Below are 23,052 nucleotides of genomic sequence, written 5' to 3' on the forward strand. Positions count from 1 at the left end.
GTCTAGAGACATGAATGCCTGAGCACTGTGCTCTGCTGAGTCTATACAGCTCTGCTGAGCGCTTCTTCGATCGATATGGCCATATCAATGTTGAGACTTTGCAGGAAACGGTTTTCTGCCATCTCCTATTGGCATTTTGCCAATTTGCGCGTTAGGAGCCTGCACGTAGCTAATGGTATCGCTACTTGCTCCCTCTCCGATAGTCCCCCTACCTCATTCCTGATGTGTAAGTGCAGCAGCTTTTCTAGTGTTTTTAATATAAAAGAGGTAAGGCTTATCGGTCTATAGTCCTTGGGACTCGCATGGCTTCACTTTCCTGCCTTTGGGAGGAAGACAACTCTCGAGGTTCTCCATTGGATAGGGATATAGCCAGTACTTATACAAGCTGTGAATATTGCGGAGAGCCATGGGGTAATCGCCTCTTTGCTCACCTGCATCATGGCTGGGAATACCCCGTCAAGTCCTGGTGCTTTTGTGCCCGCAAAGGAGTCTATTGCCCAGTGGATTCGCTTAGTGGTTAACAGATATGTTGGGTTGTTCCTCGGTTGCTAGGTCCTGGTGCTCTTTGGCATCAGCGACCTCGGTGCAACCAGGGAAATGTTCCTCCATTAGTGCTGTTAAGGCTTCGTCACTGCCCTACTGTCCACTGTCCGTCATCTAGCTTTAATTGGCTTTGTATGGTAGGCTGCTTAGAGAGCAGCTTCCGTAGCCATGCGGTTTCTGGTACTTTCTCGATGTTGGAGCAGAAGGTCCTCCACGAGTTCCGTTGTGCTTTACGTATTTCCTTCTTGTAGCTCCTGAGTAGGAGTCTGTATTCCTCATAGACGATCCCTTCGTTCGCTTGTTTGGCGATCTTAAAGAATTCCTTGAGGTTGTCCCTTTGAAGAGAGAGATCCCGGCTCCCGGCGTTGGATAGGGTCTCTAGAGACTTCTCTATGTCCTCCGCGGATTTCACTGTGCCCGGACTCGCGAGCTTCGAAGTAACTGTCTTTTTAAACTTTTCCCAGTTTGTATTCCGGGGGTTTCTATAGACTATGACCTTCGAAGAATGTTTGAAGTCGCACTTAAACTGAATGTACTTGTGATCTGAGAAGGAGGGTCTTTCAAGGACCCTCCAGCTAGATACCGTAGTACTGTTTCCCGTTGCAAGTGTTAGGTCTAGCACGTTGGATGAGGTCTCTATCATTGATGTCGGTGCTTCCCCACACATTGTGGTGAGCATTGGCATCCGTCCCGATGACGAGTTGATAGTTTTTGGTACCGGCTTCTGTCACCAGGCTCCTGAGTTCGTCGGGTGGTGCGGGTCTGTCGTGAGCCATGTAGCAGGAAGCCACCAGAAGGCGCTTTTCCTCACTTTCCAGCATCACAAACGTCAGGTTATCCGTGCTGTAATGAGGCATAAGATAAGCTTAGATTCCTTTCCGTACGAGTACGGCGGCTCTGTTCCTTTTTACCGATGTTGAATACAACAGATTGTGATTTGAGGACTTTAGTCTGGACACTGAGTTGCCTGTCCACGACCTCCAGCTTGGCCCCCTCCCTTCCAGTTGGTCCCCTCCCGCTTCCAGTTGGCAGACCGTACGCGTCAGCCAACTTAGGGTTGGATCGTTGTTTCAACTCATTCATCTGCGCAAACAAAACGCGCATGCACCAGCTTCCACTGTGCTGCTGTCATCCTGCCGTTCTCATCGCTACTGTCAATTAGTGCCACGATCTTTGAGCTTGGCTTCTTGGTCGAATTCGGTGGATGGGTTGCACTCTTGTGCCCGCGTTGCCGCTTGCTGACCGGAGTGTCCTTGATGCCACTCTCAGTCGAGCGTTGTCTTTTGGTAACCATCATCTAATCCACCTTATTGGCATATTCGCCATTCGACGCCCTTATCTGTGGCATCTGAGCGTAATGTAGCCGGCCCTCCTCTACTCGCTGCTCGGCCCAGGCTAGCTTGACCTTCTCCTCCTGGGAGATGTCTGCTTTACCTTGCAGCCGGCTTTTGATATTGAGGGCCGCTTTGTATTGTGATTTGGCCTTCATCCCCTCCTTGGTGGGTGCCAGCTGGTGCCTGGTTCCGGCGAGCGGAGAAGGCTCTCTTCCTCCGTCCTGCTCAGAGAGAGCACGCTCTCCAGATCCGTGTCTGTGTCGACTACGGCATCTGTGCGGCTCAACTTGCAGGCTGCGGAGTGAGTTGTTTTTGTTGTTGTGGCAGTAGCTTTACAACTGACTTGGCCTGCTCCCGCCAAGTCTGAGGTGTGACCGCTGGCGACACGCAGAGAGGATTGCTCCTCCCCGTGCACGCCGGTGGTAGCAGTCACGCTTCGCACCGACGTTTGGGTTGACATCCCAACCCGTGCTTTATCCATCTTCGCCTCCATATTTGGGCCGAGGGTCCATACTGGTTAATATTTTTCGGGGGGACCACCCCCTAGCGTTTTAGGCCTGACCGCCAGGCACCTCTAGCCATGGCCCTGGTTCGGTTCCCCCGACTTTGAATCGGGAAGACGCCGGACCATAGCCTTAGCTAGACACTGTATTACACCGGACAGAGCAAGCGACAGTGCACCCCCACGCAAAAAGGTGGAAGATAATTTATTTATTTAATTTAAAAAACGACTTACAGGAACCTCCATCGACGAAGCGATTCCGATTTGGGTTTCTGAAAAGTAAAAAAAAAGAACACATAATTCGCCTTGAGCACACACAAGGCTCAGGCAGGTCGAGCTAAGTTTAACTGTGATTCTCTATCTCTTTTCTCCCCGTCCCTCATGCCTCTTCGCATTCCTCTGCGCTCAGTTTCGCATTCCTCTTTGCGGATCACCGGTACTTATCGAGCACCGGTGTGTGGGGGCTCGGCTTAAGAGGCAAAGTTAGGTGGAGAAAGAAGGAAAGAGATAGAGAGAGAAAGAAGCCTAACTGAAGGGGGACAATAAAAAGAACCGGCTGAAAAAATGCTTAGAGCGTAGGCTGTGCTATGCTATTTTTGTTTTATCATATTTTGTGTTCTATTGGAGCTGGCTGGATTTCGGTGACAAATTTCTGCTTTGCTCTGCCACTAATTTCCACTAGCCGCAGAACACTTTTTTTTTCTCGGCCTCCTCCCCTACGCACGGGGTATGGACGCATACGCGGAGCCATGCAATAAACCGACGCGGCTGCCGTCTGCCGGGCACTAGTTGGCCTTCTCTCTTGCTCGAAGGCGAAGTGAGTGACGACCCAACGCTCCGGCGAATTTCTGTAAATTGCAGCTGGTTGTCGCGGAAGACGAGACTCCTCCAAACTCCAGCCTAGGGCAAATTGCAGACGCATGGAACACACATTTATACACTTGCGCTTGGCTGTTTTTTTTTTCTCAACTTACCCAAACGGGTGCCCCGTCGAAAGTGTGTATATCACTAGCTAACGCCTCACTGCCTGGGATATAACTCACTTTTTTTTTACTGATTTTAATGGGTTTCTATCTTTTTTTTTTAATAATGTAATCAAACTGCCGCTTTAGAGGGTACTTGTTGAACACCACTTGACGCTGTCGACCAAGCTTGGAGTGCTGCAATGGCGTCCAATTACATCTATTTATAATTTTTCTTCTTGTTGAACTTCGACTTCGCTCTCCTTTCGACGAGGAAGTTTGACCTGGCTCTGACCCACTCTCTGATCCCAGACCCTCTTTGCCAACTGTTAGAGAGAATTTTCTCTTTTCACTCGATAGACGGTGCCTAAATTTCGGCGGACCCCAAAAATCCTAGGCCTTCTCACAGTAGCTACAAGCCTCACCGTACAGAGGTGTTAGTTTAACCGTGCGCTTTCCGGCTTTGCCCTGGCCGGCTGGGCTGGCTTATGGGGGAATATGCCGTCGGTTATTTTTCTCATTGATCACCAACAAATACGAAAGTTTGCGTACAAAGGAATGCGGTTTGGGGAAAGGGGAACCTCGGTACAGCGGGCAAAACAGATGGATAAAGCGAGAGGAAAAGAACTGCAGTCAGATCGGGGTGGGTACTAGGCGATGTTCGGTCTTGGGCTGCATGCGATAAGCGGCATACAGCAAACGAGATCCCTCCCAAAACCGTTCCGGTAAGAGTCTGCTGCCTAAGCTCAGGTGCGGGTCCGCACCTAAATTAAGTTTATTCACGGAAGAACCCCGAAATATAGGTATATTTCATTATATTCATCTTCTAATATTAATTAATTTCTGAGTATTCAAATCCGCAATTTGTATGTGAGACTATGGGAAGCTAACTTAAGAAATTATGATTATAGGTAAGGGTAGATATTGATCAATGTACTTATAAGTTTCAAGTTACTTAAAAATATAAAAGAGCTTATTATATTATAAATTTGGAAAATGAATAAAGATAGGAAAATAAAAATGTTTCAGGCTATAGGGAAATGGTATGCGATATTGTGGGCACCAAACACGCAATCATGCCCATCGTCTCGACGGAATGCGAAATATGATTATCTCCATCAGTATTTTCCCTCACAGGGAGTTTCACCACCGCGGGAAGTCGTCACACCATCGAGAGTTTATTCTTACGGGCCTGATCGTGCCTCATTGTGTGTGTTTTCATCATTCTGACTATAATAATAATACGATCTTGAACAGATTCTGCAGTCTAAAAGATATTGTCATTCTATACGATTCTACGTTTTTTTGTTTTCTCGTATCTTTAAATATATACATTATGGGGTCGGAAATGCTTCCTTCTTGACGTTACACACATCCACTTTCACCAAAAATCTAATATACTCTATACTCTATACCCAATACTCATATTGAGTATCGGGTATAAAAAAAACGAACGTCAGAACGTACGATTGAGAACTGCGATCTCCCCAAGAACTAGGGGGCCCGGGAAGGTACTCACCCTGATTAGGGAACCCTGATGTAAAACTGTGGGCCAATTCTACTTTTATAAATCCTCTCTTTTTTCAAATTCTTAGACGTTGACAAGAGGCAAGAGGCGATGCAATTACTGCACCGTCAAGTGGCCCGTCTGAAATTAGCAGAAGGCTGTTACGCGAGCATGCAGGAAAGATAGCTGTTAGACTAATATTCGAGGAAAATTAGCACTAAAGGTACTAAGAGAACTAGGCATGCATTCAAAAAACAAATACCACTACAATTACGAGAAAGGTGTGTTAGGATAAGTAATTTAAAAAGAGGAAGAGAATAGTGGTGGATATAATATGGCTGAGTGAATTATAATCCGAGCATAAGACCCTAAACGGTTCATGCAAGGAATAATTCGATCTATAAAGTACAAGGAGCAACGGTGTAAAATTTGTAGTAATAGGAATCGTGAAGTTTATGCGGCTCAACAAATCAGGGCTGTTTATGTCACCCCTGATCAAGTTGTGCATAAAAATCACACCAAGAATTTTTGGGGGTGGGTGGATATATCACCAATTTATCAATTATTCCTCTGTGTATACGGAGAGCGCCACTAAACTTAATGCCTTGCTGACCAACAGAAGAAAGAAAGACCCAGAACCGGAAACTCTCGGGCGACGTGGTGTCAGCTTTTTCTCCTCTTTGCCTGTACCCTGTCATTCGACTTTGACAGCTGTCCGCACAGCAATTGAGTGCGCCTTGGTTGCCGCTTGAGGTCGCCATGCGTGCGACCGCTACCTCTTTAGGCCCATCAGCGGTCATTGCTTTCGCCCCCCAGCTGTACTGATCGTCAGCACATAAAATTCCTTCAACCAGCTGTACACATATAAAGCTAGGATTCCCCTACTACGTAAAGCTGTTTTCAGAAACACTGTCCCTGGATTATGCCTAACTCAATGTACCCAAGTTTAAAGCTCGCCTTTCCCCTTCGCATTAGGGACTTTGCAACGTTCGCTAAACGACTTATTACACATTCTATTTTCAATGCGCATATAAACGATATTAATTTTTCCTTGGTTACAATTGAAAGTACTTCCTAATCGGCTCCAAAGCGCCATATTCCCAGCTTCTAATCGGTCCGATAATCGCCGAATTCCTTTGACATAATTGGTTTTTGGGGTCATATTTATTTTCAATGCACAACTAACTCACTGATCATTTCAATCGACTGACCACGAAAGGCCGATTTAAATAATAATTTTAATTGCCAAGTGGTAAAAAAAAGTTAGTTGGACGAGGTAACGAGGTCAAAAAACCAATATACACGACTAATGTAGAGCATCGCGTCACTTGGCACACACAATAACAACAATGAACAGCAATGGTGACAAGCGAAAACGAAAGAATTCACCGCTGAAACTCTGAGCGTATTTGTATATGTTGTGTGTTTGCGTACGTGTGCAACGATCCTCACGGATCGACGACTAAATATCGAATTTCGTATTGATTGACGAGGTACGATTGTCCTAATTACTAGTTGGATCCTACTGACGCCAAACCGATACAACCGACGAACGGCTGCACCTTAGCTCTTTTACAAGAAAAATATGAAAGCACAACAAATTTTTTTTACTTTTCCCGAGTTTTGAAAGTTAAAACTTTGAAACACCTTATTCGGTTTTTACACGGTTTTTAAATAACACGGTCTGACAATACAAAATTTTAAATTTTCTTTACATTTAACACGGTTAGACATAACACAACACAAATAGATAAAAACACACACAGCTCACAAGCAGATAGAAACCAAACGAAAACAAGAATTTTAAAATTTAAACAATTATAAAGCCCAAAAAAAAGGGGCTCACAGCGGAAATGTTGTGCAGCATAGTATCATGAGGCCAAGAATTCTTAAAGTATTAGTGTGCATTACTTTGTTGTTATTTACATCTATATCTAAAGGGTTGTAATTATGTTTTGCACATACATGCTTATGTGCAGCATTTTGCATTTCTCTAAAGAAAGACCAGCTCCTGAATAGATGTTATTGAGTGTGAAGGAGAAGATACTGGAACAAGATGGGAAGAACACATTGAGTGATCAAGGTGTGTAAATGTTTGATGGGTGGAAAGGTAAGTAGGCATGCCGTTATTAAGTCAGCTTAGGTTATGGGAGATCAATATATTTTCTAAAAGAAGAGTCCCTCTGATTGGATTTGCCAGAACCCCAAATGGGGCTCCACGCGTTTAGGTCACCTACTATAATTTTTGGGGCTCTTCTGCTTGAACTTATATCTGTAAGATTCTAAGTAGTGAATTGTGGATATGTGAAGGAGACAGTATGTGACGGGGTATTTTAAATGGGTTTCTTGGAGAGCAATTAAGTCAGGGTTGTGGTCTTTAATTAGGACCTGCAAGTCCAGTAAGTTATTAAACAAGCCGGTTATATATAATTGATAGAGACATCTTATAACTATAAGATAAAAGTGAGTTTAGTTTTTTTTTTTGCAGGTATGTATGTTAAAGATGTTAATTGGGCGGGCCTCACAGACCGCGACCATTATGACTCTCGATGTCGCTTTTCGATTGCGGAGCAATAACGAAAACAACAGCAGTCCCCATGTGAGGCCCGCCACTTGAAAGAGATTTATCAAAAGATACCAGTCAGCGTTCTCGTCTTCGTCAAAGACAAAGAGAGACTGTTGTGTGTGTGGAGATGTGAAGGGTGAGATGAATGGGTGAAAAAAGAATATGAGTTAGTAGTTTCAATGAGTTCCTCGTTTATTTATTTGGTTTTTTTCTTTTTTGATTGTATGCTGTTATTGTCCGCGGCTAGCAGGACAGCGTTTTATATTGTGATTGTTGTTATCGTTGAATTAGCGGTGTTAGGTTTTTGATAATTTTCGGAATACTTTAAGCATTTGAACTAAATGTTTAGTTTGGTAAAATTACGATCACAAAATATACTTCAGTTTAAAATATAAATTGAAATATAAATATAAATATAACGTGCTTGGTTTGTAAGCAGTGGGTGATAGAAAACTGACCTAATGGTGTGTCCTATTCAAGTGTCGACAAGTATATGTATGTATGTATATATATATATACATACATATGTGCATAACCCAGTTTAATATTATATAAATTAGATCTTTATATTATGTGGCTAAGCTTGGAACAATCAAGCTGCAAGTTCAAAGGCTCGCCCCTGAACACTAACTTCCTTTCTGGTTTTAAATGTGTAGTCAACGGACTTTTTGTAAATATACTCAAGCGTAATCTTTTTTATTAAATTTCGTAATAAATAAAATTGTCATGTCTTTTTTAGGATATCGAACACTGTTATTACCATGGGACCGTGAAGGACTATCCAGGTGCTAGCGCTGCCTTCCATACTTGCAACGGAGTGAGTGGCGTCATACACATTGGAAACGAGACATTCGTCATTCATCCGTTTTATGGTGGCGATCTATCTGTAAGTAAGGAAACAACCGCTAACTATAGAATCGGAGGGACAATAGAAAAATGGAGCGCGTATTTTCGTATTATACTACAAAATATATTATAAGTTGTTAGCTCGCCTTATTAACACCATATAACAAACTAGAAGCGTTTTTTACCAGGAATGAAACCAACGTTTCCTGACCATCCAACAATTTTAAATTGAGCTTTCTATTTGTTGGCATTACTTGAGTACTATGTTACACATAGATTTTTACAATCCGAACCAACAAAAGGCAAATTAAAAAAACTTCGCAGCCCCAAGTCTATCAGAAAAAGTGGGTTTTGATTTCAAGGTTACATTGTGTAATAGCCAATTCGCCGATTGTGGCTAAGGAGTATCTGATAATATGGAATCATCTATATCTATTTATATATCTACATACATAGGCCTTGGGACCAAGACCACTCTCATTTCTCTAAAATGCACAGGATGATGTATGACTGAACTCATTTCGACGCTCAAATTTTTTAATATCTGGGAATATAATCGCATTAGGTGTAAAGACATGCCTGCAAGTCATGCCTCTGATCTGTTGCATTTATGAATAAGATTTTTCCGTTGTTAGATTTTAACATAGGGTTTTATTGTTCGATGTTTTAATTTACAAAGTTAGGGGACGTGGCCGTGAACTACGAGTAGTGTGTCAAAATGTACATGCAATGTAAGCATATGTATGACTGAACTCATTTCGACGCTCAAATTTTTTAATATCTGGGAATATATTCGCATTAGGTGTAAAGACATGCCTGTAAGTCATGCCTCTGATCTGTTGATCTAACATCTGATCGAACCTCTGATCTAACGTTCGATGACAATTCTAACTGGCTTACGATAACAAAAATTTTTACTGCGAGTAGTAATGCTGACCGTTCAACGAATATTTTGACTGAGAAAAGGGCGAAGCAATGCACTATAAGCAGTATAGTGTTACATTTGTTACATTAGTATAGGTTACAGTTCTATGTGCATGTATGCACAAAGATATTGAAAACTTGAAAATTTATTGATCTTAAATTTAGAAAAAAACAATATAATCAGCTTAAAGGAATATCTTGCGTCAGTAAAATACCCACCTTCACGGTTACATAAGTATCAAGTATGTTGATAATTGGGATGTCATTACAGATCAACGTGTATCTGTTTAAATAGAGCCAATGTTAGCTCAAATTTGTTTAAGGTCGTCACACTACCAATAAAGAAAAAGACGGTTTTCTAATATAGCAGTAGAGCACGGAAGACGATCAACTGAAACTAAAACTGAAGATGGCGGGAAATCGGCAACCGATGCAACGGGAGACGATAAACTGTAGATTGTGCTAATTTGGCTACGGCGAATGAGACAATTAACTGCAAATGACAGGAATTCGGCAACGACGGGAAGGGGAGATGAATGACTTAAGATGACGTAAATGGGAACGTAATGTTGAGTACTCCCGACTTTACACCTACGCAAACAACAAATCTTTGTAAAGAGTACGTATGTATGTATGCTTTTTTTGGCTCTTAATTTTTCATCCATGCAACCACAATGTAGCACTGTGTAACTTCGCTGGGCCCGCTAGTATAACATAAGTACCAGACCAAAGGAAACAAGCTGCTGCACTTAAATTTTTTTGCAGATGCATAAGGATCATCTTGAAGGATTCATACCAATACACTTTTTTAGATACAGTTTTTTCAAAATCATCTAGCCAAGACTCGTATTTGGCGGTTGAAGACCGCCCTATGAGTATATGATTTTTGTTCATAATTATACCCGATACTCAAAATGAGTATAGGAGTATATTAGATTTTTGGTGCAAATGGATGTGTGTAACATCAAGAAGGAAGCGTTTCTGATCCCATAAAGTAGGTATATTCTTGATCAGCATCAATAGATGAGTCGATTGAGCCATGTCTCTCTATTCGTCTGTTCGTCCCTATGAGGGCCTATTGCTCAGCGCTCAGACAACGACATTTTGTACCCAGACTTCTGGGATATGTCACTGTTACAAGTGTATTTCAAAACTTCGCCCCGCCCCCTTCGGCCACAACAAAGGACGAAAATCTGTGGCATCACCAATTTTAATGATACGAGAAAACAAAAAAACGTAGAATCGTATAGAATGCAGAATCTGCACCAGATCGTATTATTCTAGCCAGAATTATGAAAAAAATTTAATTTTCTCTCGCTCTGTCTCTCTCATGGTCGGCCTCGCCTAGATCTCAGAGACTATAAGAGCTGGAGCAACCAAATTTGATATCCACACTCCTGTGATATCGAACCTGTACAAGTGTATTTCAAAAATTCGCCCCACCCCTTTTCGCCCTGCAAAGGGCGAAATTGTGTGGCATCCACAGATCTTAGAGCCTTTTAAGGCTAGAGCAACAAAATTTGGTATCCTTACTCCTGTTAGATCTCACTGTTTCATGTGTATTTCAAAATGTCGCCCCATTCCCTTCTCCCACACAAAGGACGAAAATCTGTGGCATCCACAATATTAAAGATACAAGAAAACTATAAACGTACAATCATAAAGAATGACCATATCTACGAGATTGCCGAATCTGGATCAGATCGCATCGTTATTATAGTCAAAGTAACAAATCAATTTGCAGTGGCTACGCAGTGCCCGACGACATGTTCTGACACGTTTTCTGTCTCTCCCGCACGCACTCGTTGTCGCTCAACGTAGCCATACTGACTATATATCGGGTATAAACGTAGAGTTGTGGTCGCAGCAGCAACTTACAACGTTCTCCCTCGTTTTCCATGACTATGTCTGTGTGCCCTTTATTCAAGTTAACAGGCTCGACAATACCATCGTTGAAAGATATTTTGGATATGGAAAAAATAGTGAATGCAAGTGAACCCCTGTTATTAAAAAAATATAAACATTTTTGAGCGAATAGTCAATGCACGGAATCATAATAATATTGAAACGGTTTGTTGTTGTTGAATGGTATGTAAGCTTAAGCCCAATAGGTTAGTAATCTTGCAGTCAGCGAGTTTGTGGAACATTTTTATTCTTACAAAGCTCAAGATCAAATAAAATTAAAAGCTTAATAAGGAAGATAATTTGAAAAAATAATTAATCCATTTTATATCAGGGACCGTAAACATTATAAGTTATATAATAAAAATTACTTGGTAATGATTATATACCATTTTTTTATGTTTTTCTTCATTGATAATCATTATTTTTGAGTAATTTGATAAAACTTAGACTTAGACATCATTATTCTTGATAAAAAAAAATAAAACTGAAAAATAATGATTATCCATGATTTTTATCTTTTTCGCTTAAGGGACCACAAAGCTACACCCTGTGCAAAAATTTTATTTTTAAAAATACTTTTAAAAAATATTTTATTTATATTATATATTGGACGTTGACATGCAATAACTTCATGCAATTACTGCACCGTCAAGACGCCCGTGTGACACCTGCAGAAGGCTGTTACGCGCGGATGCCAGCCCTCCTCCCGACCTACCGACCGAGGGGCGCTGCCGCATGACGCGCGACGCGTTAGCCGAACCGAACGCGAACATACAGGAAAGATAGCTGTTAGACTAATATGCGAGGAAAATTAGATCTAAGCATTACTAGGAGAACTAAGCATGCAGCCAAAATGTAAATACCAATACAATTACTAATTACGAGAAAGGTATATGAGTAGTAAATATTAGATTATAGTGGTGGATATAATATGGTAGAGGGAATTCTAATCTGAGCATAAGACCCTAAACGGTTAATGCAAGGAATAATTCGATCTAAAAAGTGGAAGAGACAACGGTTTCTAGTGACTCTAATAGGAATCGTGAAGTTTATGCGGCTCAACAGATCAGGGCTATCTACGTCACCAAGCATTTTTCTACGACTTACTAAAGATGGGAGGCTTAATAATAGCAGGCTACTAGATTAAGATGCCAATCTCACACCCGCATCCCAGTTAATGAACCGCAGAGAAAAGAGTAAAGAGTTTTTCCGTAATGTTTCCATACGGTTCTGGTGTAATTTTTACTGAAGGCACCATAGCCGGACGAACTACCGAAGGCAAGTCATTAATAAAGAGTGTGGTACTGTGATACTCCCGAAGAAACCTTTACTGGTGAAGAGAGGGAGTTTTTGAAGAGGATTCTTTGAGACCTGAAACAAAGATAGCTAGAAATCCATCTCAGGAGGTTGGGCGGTTGAGAGGTTGTGGTAGAAGGGAATGGTTTATCTTTACTAAATTCGGTGTAAGTAACATCCGCCTGTAAGTTAGGTTAGGTTAACCCGGACGGCCCTCAGCGGGGCCACGCATAGGCCAATATGGTCCGTAGTTATACGGATAGGGGGGGTATGAACCATCTCGGGAGTGTTTATGTGATTTTAAACTCCCAAAGGGTCGAGGTGTTTTTAGCATAGGCCAGCAGTTCCTGTGGCGTCCTCTTGGAAGCATCTTCCATTGATCACAGCAGTGGGGCGCCTAGGTATTTCCTCCTTGCCCTTAAAAGAGCCGGACAGTTGCAGATGAAATGTTCCAGTGTTTCGATTGCCCCAGGTTCATCACATTTCCTACAACTGTTTCTGTTGTTGCATGAGCAGCAGCCAGACAATGACCTGTTTGTATTCCCCCTAACAATCTAAAGTTCTTTAGTGGTAGATGCAGTAGGTAGTGGCTGAGTTTGTCGTTGCGTTCTTTGCACATGATTTTCGAGGCTCTGCAGCCGGTGGTACTTCTCCACCTGCTTTCAATTTGTGATCTAGCCTGCTTCTCTAGATCGCCTTGCAGCATTCTAAGGGAGACAGGCACGTTCTCGGTTCTCCTATTCTCAAGCCCGACGCATTCCTTAGCTAGTACGTCCACCACATCGTTTCCTTTGATGCCTTGGTGGCTGGGAACCCAATAGATCCGCACTGACTTTGTCCTGTTTAGGGTATCTAGTGCCTCTGTGCTCGCCAAGACACTTCTAGAACTGACCGCGAACGCTCTATAAGCTGAGCGACCTCTGCTGCTTTCCTGATGGCGAAAACTTCCGCCTGAAATATGCTGCATCGGTCCGGTAGCTTATACGACAGCCTTATCTCAGGGTCTGTGCAGAATAAGCCCGCTTCTACTCCTCCGTCCATCTTGGAGCCGTCCGTATATATGATGAGGTGTTCAACTTGGTCCCTTCCCTTTTTCCAGTCTTCGGGTCCTTCGGTTAGACATAAGATATTTTTGATGTCGAGGCAAGTTTGGAGGATCATGTAATTAGTGGATCTGGTCATGTCCCTGCCAATTGAACTGTGCCCGTATCTTTGTGGCGACATATTTCCTGATTCGATTAGGCGCTGTGCTGCCTTTTTTGCAATCAGACGATCGTGAATGTCCAGTGGGTCGATTCCAAGTACAGTTTCGAGTGCTTTTGTTGGGGTTGACCTCAGCGCCCCTGTAATACAGAGCAGAGCCTGTCGCTGAGTCTTTTCCATAAGCTTATGGTATTTTTTCAGTAGCTTGCCACCATACAGGCTCCATACAGCACAGTTGGTCCCACCACCGAGATGTAGATCCAGTGCATTAGAGCAGGTGACAGGCCCCATGTGGCCTTCTTCACACTTTCCACTACCTTGGGTTTCCATGCCAGCTTGCTGTCCAGTACTGAGCTTAGGTATTTCACATGTGCTTTTGGGGTCAGCCTAGTTTGGTCCATTTTCAGGGGGGTCCATATCGGTACCTTGTACCTCTTGGTAAAGAGGATGAGGTCCGTCTTGTCCGCGTTGATACTGAGTTCTACCTCTTCCGCACACTCACGTCTCTCCCTGAGTCTACGTTCCATTAAGGAGCTGAGGGTCGATGGACATACACCCGTAATAAGTATGCTTATGTCATTTGCATAAGCTGTTATTTTTGGGGCCTTCCTTTCAAATCTCTTGATGAGGTCGTTGACCACCAGATTCCACAGTAGTGGCGACAGGACTCAAGGAATGTGGTGCCCCACTACGATTGCACCCGTCTACAAATTAGGAGGTTCTTGATCCAGGTTAATTGAGGTTAATAATGAAAGAGGTACACTCTAACAAGTTCGTGGTGGTTGATCGCTGCTGTAGAAATCCATGCTGAGTTTGTGATATAAATGACTTGCAGAGATGTTGCAAGTACAGAGCTATTACATAGCGAGAATGAGAATTAGGAGAAACGACTTCTTCAAATTTTTTATAACGTCGTGATTTTAAGTTTACACACATCCATTTTCATCACAAATCTAATATACCCCTATACTCATTTTGAGTATCGGGTATAATGAACATTCTACCACAGAAGCCATAAATTACTTTTCAGTTTTATTTAAAGCGAAAAAAATAAAAATCAATTCGCTTCTAGCTCTTGCTTAAGCCGGTTGTGTTTTTTTCTTGCTCCTGCATTCTCCGCCCTTTGCTTACATATCATACAACATTATTGTGACTTTGTTTTGATATATCATCGCATCTCTTTAATTTGATTTTACTTTGTGTTAATCACCAGTGTTTCGTTTATAAACAAGTGCAGGCAATTTTTTATTGTTTTTTGCTCAGTCTGCTTTTCGTTATCGCATCAACGTTTGCATCGCCTACACTCTCTCGTGAGCATAAGCGGGCCTGCTGCTCGCATTTTTGCTCTCACTCTCTCTGGATTGCCTGTACGCTCCCTCTTTGTAGACTATTCTCTTGTGTCTCTGCTTTGGTGAGTTTACTGCTCGTTTCCTGCACTTCGTTGGATCATCTGCTCTGAATTATTGCCGGTGCTGCTGATTGTCGGGCTCGCTCTGCTGTCTGCTCTCCCATTTTACTGCGCTCTCACTCTGTACTTTTATTATTCGTGCACAGTGATTCTACCGCTGTAAATAATGGCAATCGTTTGTAGTGCAAAGAAATGTGAATTGGGTGGTGTAATCATTGGTGATTCATTCCTTAGCTGCTAGCTGTGCGACAATTTTGCCCACATAAAATGTGCTGGTGGCGGAAATTATAGCCGGCTAAACGATCTGATCTCGAAACGCATGGGCCTGTCTTGGTCATGTCTGGTTTGTCGGGAGATTGAGGCCGAAATGCGCACATTTATGAGAGAGACTCGAAGTGGATTTCTGGATGCCCGGAAACAATTTGTGGCTTTCAACGAGAAATTTCTTGCCCTTGAATCTCAGTCTCTTGGGCTCAAACTCTTGAGCGAATCGCCTAGACGGAAAATTCCGCCTACCAATCTCTTGCAACCTAATCCGATTGGTACGCCTGCCTTCCACCTTCATCCATCGGAATCATTTGTTACTCCGTGTGGTCATGCCTCGCCGTTATCTGTAAATCCTCCAACGGTGGCTCCGGTGTTCTTTACACCGAGCAATGTGCTTCCTTCGAGCATCCAAGTTCCCAACAGCATCAATCCCATCCCTGCAGTTTCTGCTGCCGTCACTTCTGACGTGGTGAGTGCTCCTAGTCCGGGTGTGTTGTTTGCTGGTGATGTCTTGCCAATTCCTGCTCCAGCCGCTGCTGCCAATTCTTGTGCCCCAGGACCCAGGACCCCAGGAGGAGATCTCTTTTAGGAGTGGCTCCACCATCTCGATCTCGCTCGGGACTTCAACTTAGAGCAGTGGTCCCTCGGAAAGCAATATTTGTTTCTCGTCTTATTCCTGAGGCTACAACGGAGGACGTTAAACAACATCTTTCTTCTAAACTTAACACTTCGCCTGATGATATAGTTGTGACTAAATTTACATTTAAACATAACATACTTTAAAATTTTTCTCCCTGATTCTTTACTATCCAATTCTCTAGAAATGTCAATATGGCCTGAGCCTACAATTATACATGAGTTCCTTCTTGAAGATTCGAACTCGAGTCCCAGAATTACCGAACCTGCTGCTCCAAAAAACTGATGTACCATTTTTCTATGTACCATCAGAACGTTCGCAGTTTGTTGGGCAAATTGCGTCAAATTCATACTAATAGTGCGTCTTTTGATTTCGATGCCATCGCGTTTACCGAAACCTGCCTTAACTCTTCTATCAGTGATCATGAAATTTTCATTGATAGTATAACATAACATACTTTAAAATTCTTCTCCCTGATTCTTTACTATCCAATTCTCTAGAAATGTCAATATGGCCTGAGCATACAATTATACATGAGTTCCTTCTTGAAGATTCGAACTCGAGTCCCAGAATTACCGAACCTGCTGCTCCAAAAAACAGATGTACCATTTTTCTATGTACCATCAGAACGTTCGCAGTTTGTTGGGCAAATTGCGTCAAATTCATACTAATAGTGCGTCTTTTGATTTCGAAACGCATGGGCCTGTCTTGGTCATGTCTGGTTTGTCGGGAGATTGAGGCCGAAATGCGCACATTTATGAGACAGACTCGAAGTGGATTTCTGGATGCCCGGAAACAATTTGTGGCTTTCAACGAGAAATTTCTTGCCCTTGAATCTCAGTCTCTTGGGCTCAAACTCTTGAGCGAATCGCCTAGACGGAAAATTCCGCCTACCAATCTCTTGCAAAATTCTTCTCCCTGATTCTTTACTATCCAATTCTCTAGAAATGTCAATATGGCCTGAGCATACAATTATACATGAGTTCCTTCTTGAAGATTCGAACTCGAGTCCCAGAATTACCGAACCTGCTGCTCCAAAAAACAGATGTACCATTTTTCTATGTACCATCAGAACGTTCGCAGTTTGTTGGGCAAATCGCGTCAAATTCATACTAATAGTGCGTCTTTTGATTTCGATGCCATCGCGTTTACCGAAACCTGCCTTAACTCTTCTATCAGTGGTCATGAAATTTTCATTGATAGTTACACTATTCATAGAATGGACCGCCCATCTTTTGCAGGTGGGGTTCTGATTGCAGTCAAATCTGTTTTCTCATCTGAGTTATTCCCATTCAATAACATCCACGGAATTGAATTTCTTGCAGTCAAAGTTCGTGTTGGCTCGGCATTTTTCTATTTAACCTACTCTTACATTCCTCCCAGGTTTGATGCTGAGCTTTACTTACACCACCTCTCAGCAATTAATACTGTCGTATCTGCAATGATCGAATTATTGTCATGGGGGACTTTAACCTCCCATTTCGTTCTTGGCTACCTTGCGATGACGCTAACCTGCTGTTTCCCAATTGCCATAATGACTTTATCAATGGGCTAACGGATATTTCCCTTGCCCAAATTAATGCCGTTAAAAACATTAGGGACAGACTTCTTGACCTCATAGAGCCTTTATAGCTCTATTTACTCCGCCCTTGATACATTTGTTCCAGATATCACTGTAACTGTATCGTCGGCCTTAGCTCTATACTCCTCCGCTCGCTCTCTGTTCCTTGCCGTTAATTGTCAGTCTTATAATCACTACTTTTCACAATGTGGTAGTAACTTTCGTAGTGATCCTAAAAAATTCTATTCGTTCGTTAACTCTAAGCGTAAGTCAAACGCTTTTCCTCCGTCCCTTCATTACCAGAACAAAACAGAAGCTTCTGCTGTTGGTATTGCAAATTTATTCGCTACCTTTTTCCAAAAACGTACTCGTCTCATATTTACAACGCATCCACTCCGTATACGTACCAGCTCCTTCAAGCTAACAGTATTTTTCTGCCCATTTTCGAGGAAAGCGTTCTTCTGGAAGGTTTGTCATCTATGGACATATCGTTTTCTGCGGGTCCAGAAAAGGTACAAAGTTGCATTTTAAAACACTGTGCCCAGTCCCTTTGCAAACCCTTGACCTTTCTCTTCAACCTCTCTTTGGAACAGTCTTGTCTCCCAGTAATTTGGAATGAGTCCTACATAATTCCGCTTCACAAAAAAGGCTCAAGATCAAATATTGAAAACTATTGTGGTATCGCAAAGCTTTCTGCCATCCCGAAGCTTCTTGAGTTCCTGGTCACCCGGCAACTGCAACATCTTTGTTGCAGCTTGATATCTCCGTCGCAGCACGGTTCTTTCAGACATCGTTTAACATCGACTAACCTTCTTGAGATTTCTAACCTAATCCACCCTGGTTTTCAAAGTGGTTTGCAGACGGATGTAATTTTTACGGACTTCAGCAAGGCATTCGATTTTGTGAACCATGCTCTGCTTATTCACAAGCTCTCTTTATTAGGGTTCCCAACGAATCTTCTAGATTGGATTTTGGTGTTAAACTAATCTTCTTTTTCTGAACCTTTCTAAATGCAACATTATGACATTTTACCGTCGCGCTCCACATTTTGTCTCATATGTTCTAGGAAATCATGTCCTCGAGCGAATTTCGAGTTCAAATGACTTCGGAGTCCTTTTTGATCATAAGATGTGTTTTAACAGCCATATATGTAGTTGCAACTGTAAATAAAGCTAAATGTGTTTTAGCGTTCATCAAGCGTTGGTCCAAGGAGTTTGACGACCCGTACGTTACGCAACAACTGTACATCTCGTTCGTACGTCCTATATTGGAGTATTGTTCTTGTGTGTGGAGCCCGCAGTATAAAGAGCAGCAGGTTGTTATTGAATCCGTGCAAAAGCAATTTTTAATTTTTGCCCTTCGTAACTTAAACTGGGACTCGGGTAGAATCTTGCCACCCTACCGGTCTAGGCTAAATCTTATTGACCTGCCGTCGTTGCCCCATCGCAGAATATGCAATGGCGTAATGTTCGTGCACAAGCTCCTTCTCGGGATTGTTGACTCCCAAACTCTCTTGGGTCAGATTGACTTGGCTGTCCCATCTAGAGCTACCCGTCATTTTAGGGCTATCCGTTTACCCATATGTAGGTCTAATTATGCCGAACATGAACCTTTTAGGGTTTTATGCCATAATTATAACTCCCTCTGCCATACCCTATCCCCTGAACTGTCTCTTAAACTGATTACAAGCAATATTTATAATCACTTAAATTTAGCTAACTTTTAACTTCTCTTTTTCCCGCCTTTTGTCATTAAGTACCATTATTAACAGATAATTTGTTAATTTAATAAATAAAAAAAAAAATAAATTATCCATATGTAATTATTTATGAGTTTTATTGTTTTTTGATCTAAAATAATGATTAAGTGTAAGTTTCATCAAATTACTCAAAAATAATGATTATCATTGAAGAAAATCGAAAAGACAAAAAAAAAAGATCATGCAGAGTTTGTACATTCTAGGGAAGTGATTTTTTTATTAAAAAAAAAATCATAGTTGCTAGTCGTTGTTAAGTATATCACCGAGGCAAATAAATGAATATAAAAAAACATACATACACGTTTCTGCATGCAAAAACAAGCATTATAAAACATAAAGCTTATTGAGGGATACAGCTACGTAGGCAACCGCAAGATAGAAAATATGAATATTTAACTTTAAACCAGAAAACTCGAAAACAGAACACTGATTTCTATTCATAATTACCCATGACCGAAAGATCTTTTGTATATAGATAATAGAATGAATGTAAATGAAGTGTGAATATGTTTTTTAAGAGCTTAAGCTTATACCCAATTAGTTACTTAATCTGACGGTCAGCGAGTTTGCGAAATATTTTATTCTTACAAAGCTCACAAAGCTCTTACAAGCTTACAAAGGTCACATAAAATTAAAAGCTTATCGGGGAGGAACGTTGGGAGTCGCACTACGGCGACTCTACATTTATACCCAAAACTCAGTCAGGATGTCTCCTAGCCGCCAGAGAGCGCACTACAAAGAGTGCGTAAGAGCGAGACAGAAAATATGTAAGAGCGGGGACGGCGCGCCGTCCAGCACCTGCGAAACGCTAACTACCTTCTCTGCTGTACGCCTTACGCCTTGCCCAGATGATATCCACCGCCAACGATCCTGCATTCCTCTTGATTCGGTCTGCTTCGATTTTTTGTCCTCCTTTTTACCGTAGCTGCCTACTGCCGCTTCGCTTACTCTCGCGCTGCTATGCTTTTCGTCTGAATTTTTTCGGAGCAGACTTTCTTAGACATTTTTTCCAGAATGCTCCAAACAATCCCACAACAACTCACTGAACTTTCGCAATATTTGTAAAACAACTTTAGTTTGATGTGTTTCCGTTTGCAATCTTTTAAAAAACTGTGGCCTCGGATTTTTTGTAGTTATTCCTTAATCCAGGGCACTGGTTTTTATTATATTTAGTCTTTATTGATGAATATTAGTTAAGATTACAACTTTAATTTAATTAAGTGCAAATAATGTCGTTCGGATCGTTAAAGCTCTCCTCTCATTTTGGACGTCGAGGTCGCTTCTAGTCTCCTTCTCTGATCCTTACTATCTTATCACTTCAAACTCCGTAGCTCTCCGTGGTTTCCCACTAAATCCCACTGACATTGGAACTAAGCTTTAATTAAAGTAATTCCAATCTAATCGAACTAAATAACTTTCTTAAATTAAACTGAACAAAATGTATATTTATTTATTTATTTAAAATTCGTTAAGCTGGATTAACTAATTTGATTTAAACTCGAGTTTTATTATGTGATATTATACTTAATTGAATTAAACTGAATCAAATTAAACTTGGATCAAATGGAGTTCGATTAACATGGATTTATTTTTTTTTTAATTGATTAAAACAGTATTATTTTTGATATTATTATCATTACAATTAATGTTACTATTTACTCTATAATTATGTTCACCTTTTAACATATACCTTATAGCAAAGACGCCATGTTCTATGGCGGGGTTTTTCATAACGCCCCGTAGAGAGAGGGCGTGGGAGTTTTAGTTTTTTCGTCTCTCACCGCGGTCGGCTGCCTACCGACTCGTTCGGCTGCTCAGCTTGTCTGAATCCCAAAATGTTCTAACAACAAATACACAGTCTTAAGCCGTGCACAGCGTAGATCGAGACTTGAGAACCTTCTAGGTCGCAAGACTGCAAAAAATAAATGAGGGGGAACGTTGTGGGTTGCTGCTGCGACCGCAACTCTATATTTATACCCGAAACATACATACATAGTCAGTATGGCTACATTGAGCGACAAAGAGTGCGTGCGGGAGAGACAGAAAACGTGTCTGAAAGTGTCTTCGGGCGCTGCGTAGCCACTGCAAATTGATTTAATTCTTTTGGCTATAAAAATGATTCGATCTGATCCAGATTCAGCAATCTGGTAGATATGGTCATTCTTTATGATTGTACTTTTTTAGTTTTCTTGTGTCTTTAAAATTGTTGATGCCACAGATTTTCGTCCTTTGTGGGGGAGAAGGGGATGGGCGACATTTTGAAATATACATGTAACAGTGAGATCTAACAGGAGTAAGGATACCAAATTTTGTTGCTCTAGTCTTAAAATGTTTTGAGATCTGTGGATGCCACACATTTTTGTCTTTTGCGAGAGCGGAAGGGGCTGGGGCGAATTTTTAAAATACACTTGAACAGCTTCGATATCACAGTAGTGTGGTTGCTCTAGCTCTTATAGTCTCTGAGATCTAGGCGCTCAAAAGCCTAGGCAAAGCCGACCATGAAATGTGTGTGTTAGAGAGAGACAGAGCGAGAAAATTAAATTGTTTTCATCATTCTGGCTATAATAATAATACGATCTGGTGCAGATTCTGCACCTAGAAGATATTGCCATTCTATCCGATTCTACGTTTTTTGTTTTCATCGCTTCTTTCAAAATTTCATATTGAGCTTTTATGAGTTGCTTATTTACATAGAATGGCACGTGTGCCAGTGCCAATATTTTAGACTTCAGATTATCATTCTCGGATGCCTCTGTCTCTAACTGCTCCAACTGCTTGATCAGGCGCTAGAGCTACTCATTCAGTTTGGAGACGTCACCTTACATAATCTCCCAGAATCCGCTGTTCGGTTTGCTGGATGAGTTGAGGCTGCTCCCCAAACTGCAAAAAAAGGTCACTGCTGTATTTATGCACCACTCCGCTGCTCATGTGAAAGTAGCTGGGAGCGATAACTATGTTCACATTGGCAGCATACAAGAACTTTTTATACCCGATACTCAAAATGAGTATTGGGGTATATTAGATTTTTGGTGAAAGTGGATGTGTGTAACGTCCAGAAGGAATCGTTTCCGACCCCATAAAGTATATATATTCTTGATCAGCATCAATAGCCGAGTCGATTAAGCCCTGTCTGTCTGTCCGTCCGTCCGTCTGTCCGTCTGTCCGTCCCCTTCAGCGCCTAGTGCTCAAAGACTATAAGAGCTAGAGCAACGATGTTTTTGATCCAGACTTCTGTGATATGTCACTGCTACAAAAATATTTCAAAACTTTGCCCCGCCCACTTCCGCCCCCACAAAGGACGAAGATCTGTGGCATCCACAATTTTAAAGATATGAAAAAAACGCAGAATCGTAGAGAACAACCATATCTTTTAGACTGCAGAATCTGAATTGGATCGTATTATTATTATAGCCAGCATCAAGAAAACAATTTCATTTTTTCTCGCCCTGTCTCTCTCTAACACACACTTAGCATAGGCGGCTTTGCTTAGAGTAAAACATTAGCGCCTAGATCTCAGAGACTATAAAAGCTAGAGCAACCAAATTTGGTATCCACACTCCTAAGATATCGGACCAAGACGAGTTTGTTTCAAAATTTCGCCACATCCCCTTCCGCCCCCGCAAAGGACGAAAATCTGGGGATATTCCCAAATCTCAGAGACTATTAACGCTAGAGTAACCAAATTTGGTATCCGCACTTCTGTTAGATCTCACTATAAAACGTATATCTTAAAATTTCGCCTCACCCCCTTCCGCCGCCACAAAGGACGAAAATCTGTGCCATCCACAATTTTGAAGATACGAGAAAACTAAAAACGCAGAATCATAGATAA

General features: G+C 41.8%; 1 protein-coding gene across 9 annotated transcripts in view; it reads left to right on the plus strand.

Moving 5' to 3' along the window:
• The window catches only part of LOC6602744 (zinc metalloproteinase-disintegrin-like batroxstatin-3), a 513,201-nt gene that overhangs the window by 297,958 nt on the left and 192,191 nt on the right, over window positions 1-23,052 (plus strand). For all 9 annotated transcript variants that reach the window (XM_026990249.1, XM_026990250.1, XM_026990252.1 and 6 more), the window contains exon 7: window positions 8,154-8,300. In XM_026990249.1, the coding sequence (XP_026846050.1) occupies window positions 8,154-8,300 (147 nt within the window). The remainder of the gene's footprint in view (window positions 1-8,153; window positions 8,301-23,052) is intronic.

The sequence above is a fragment of the Drosophila persimilis genome, unplaced genomic scaffold, assembly GCF_003286085.1.
Source record: "Drosophila persimilis strain 14011-0111.01,24,50 unplaced genomic scaffold, DperRS2 tig00000572-arrow-pilon, whole genome shotgun sequence".
NCBI classification, from domain to species: Eukaryota; Metazoa; Arthropoda; class Insecta; order Diptera; family Drosophilidae; genus Drosophila; species Drosophila persimilis.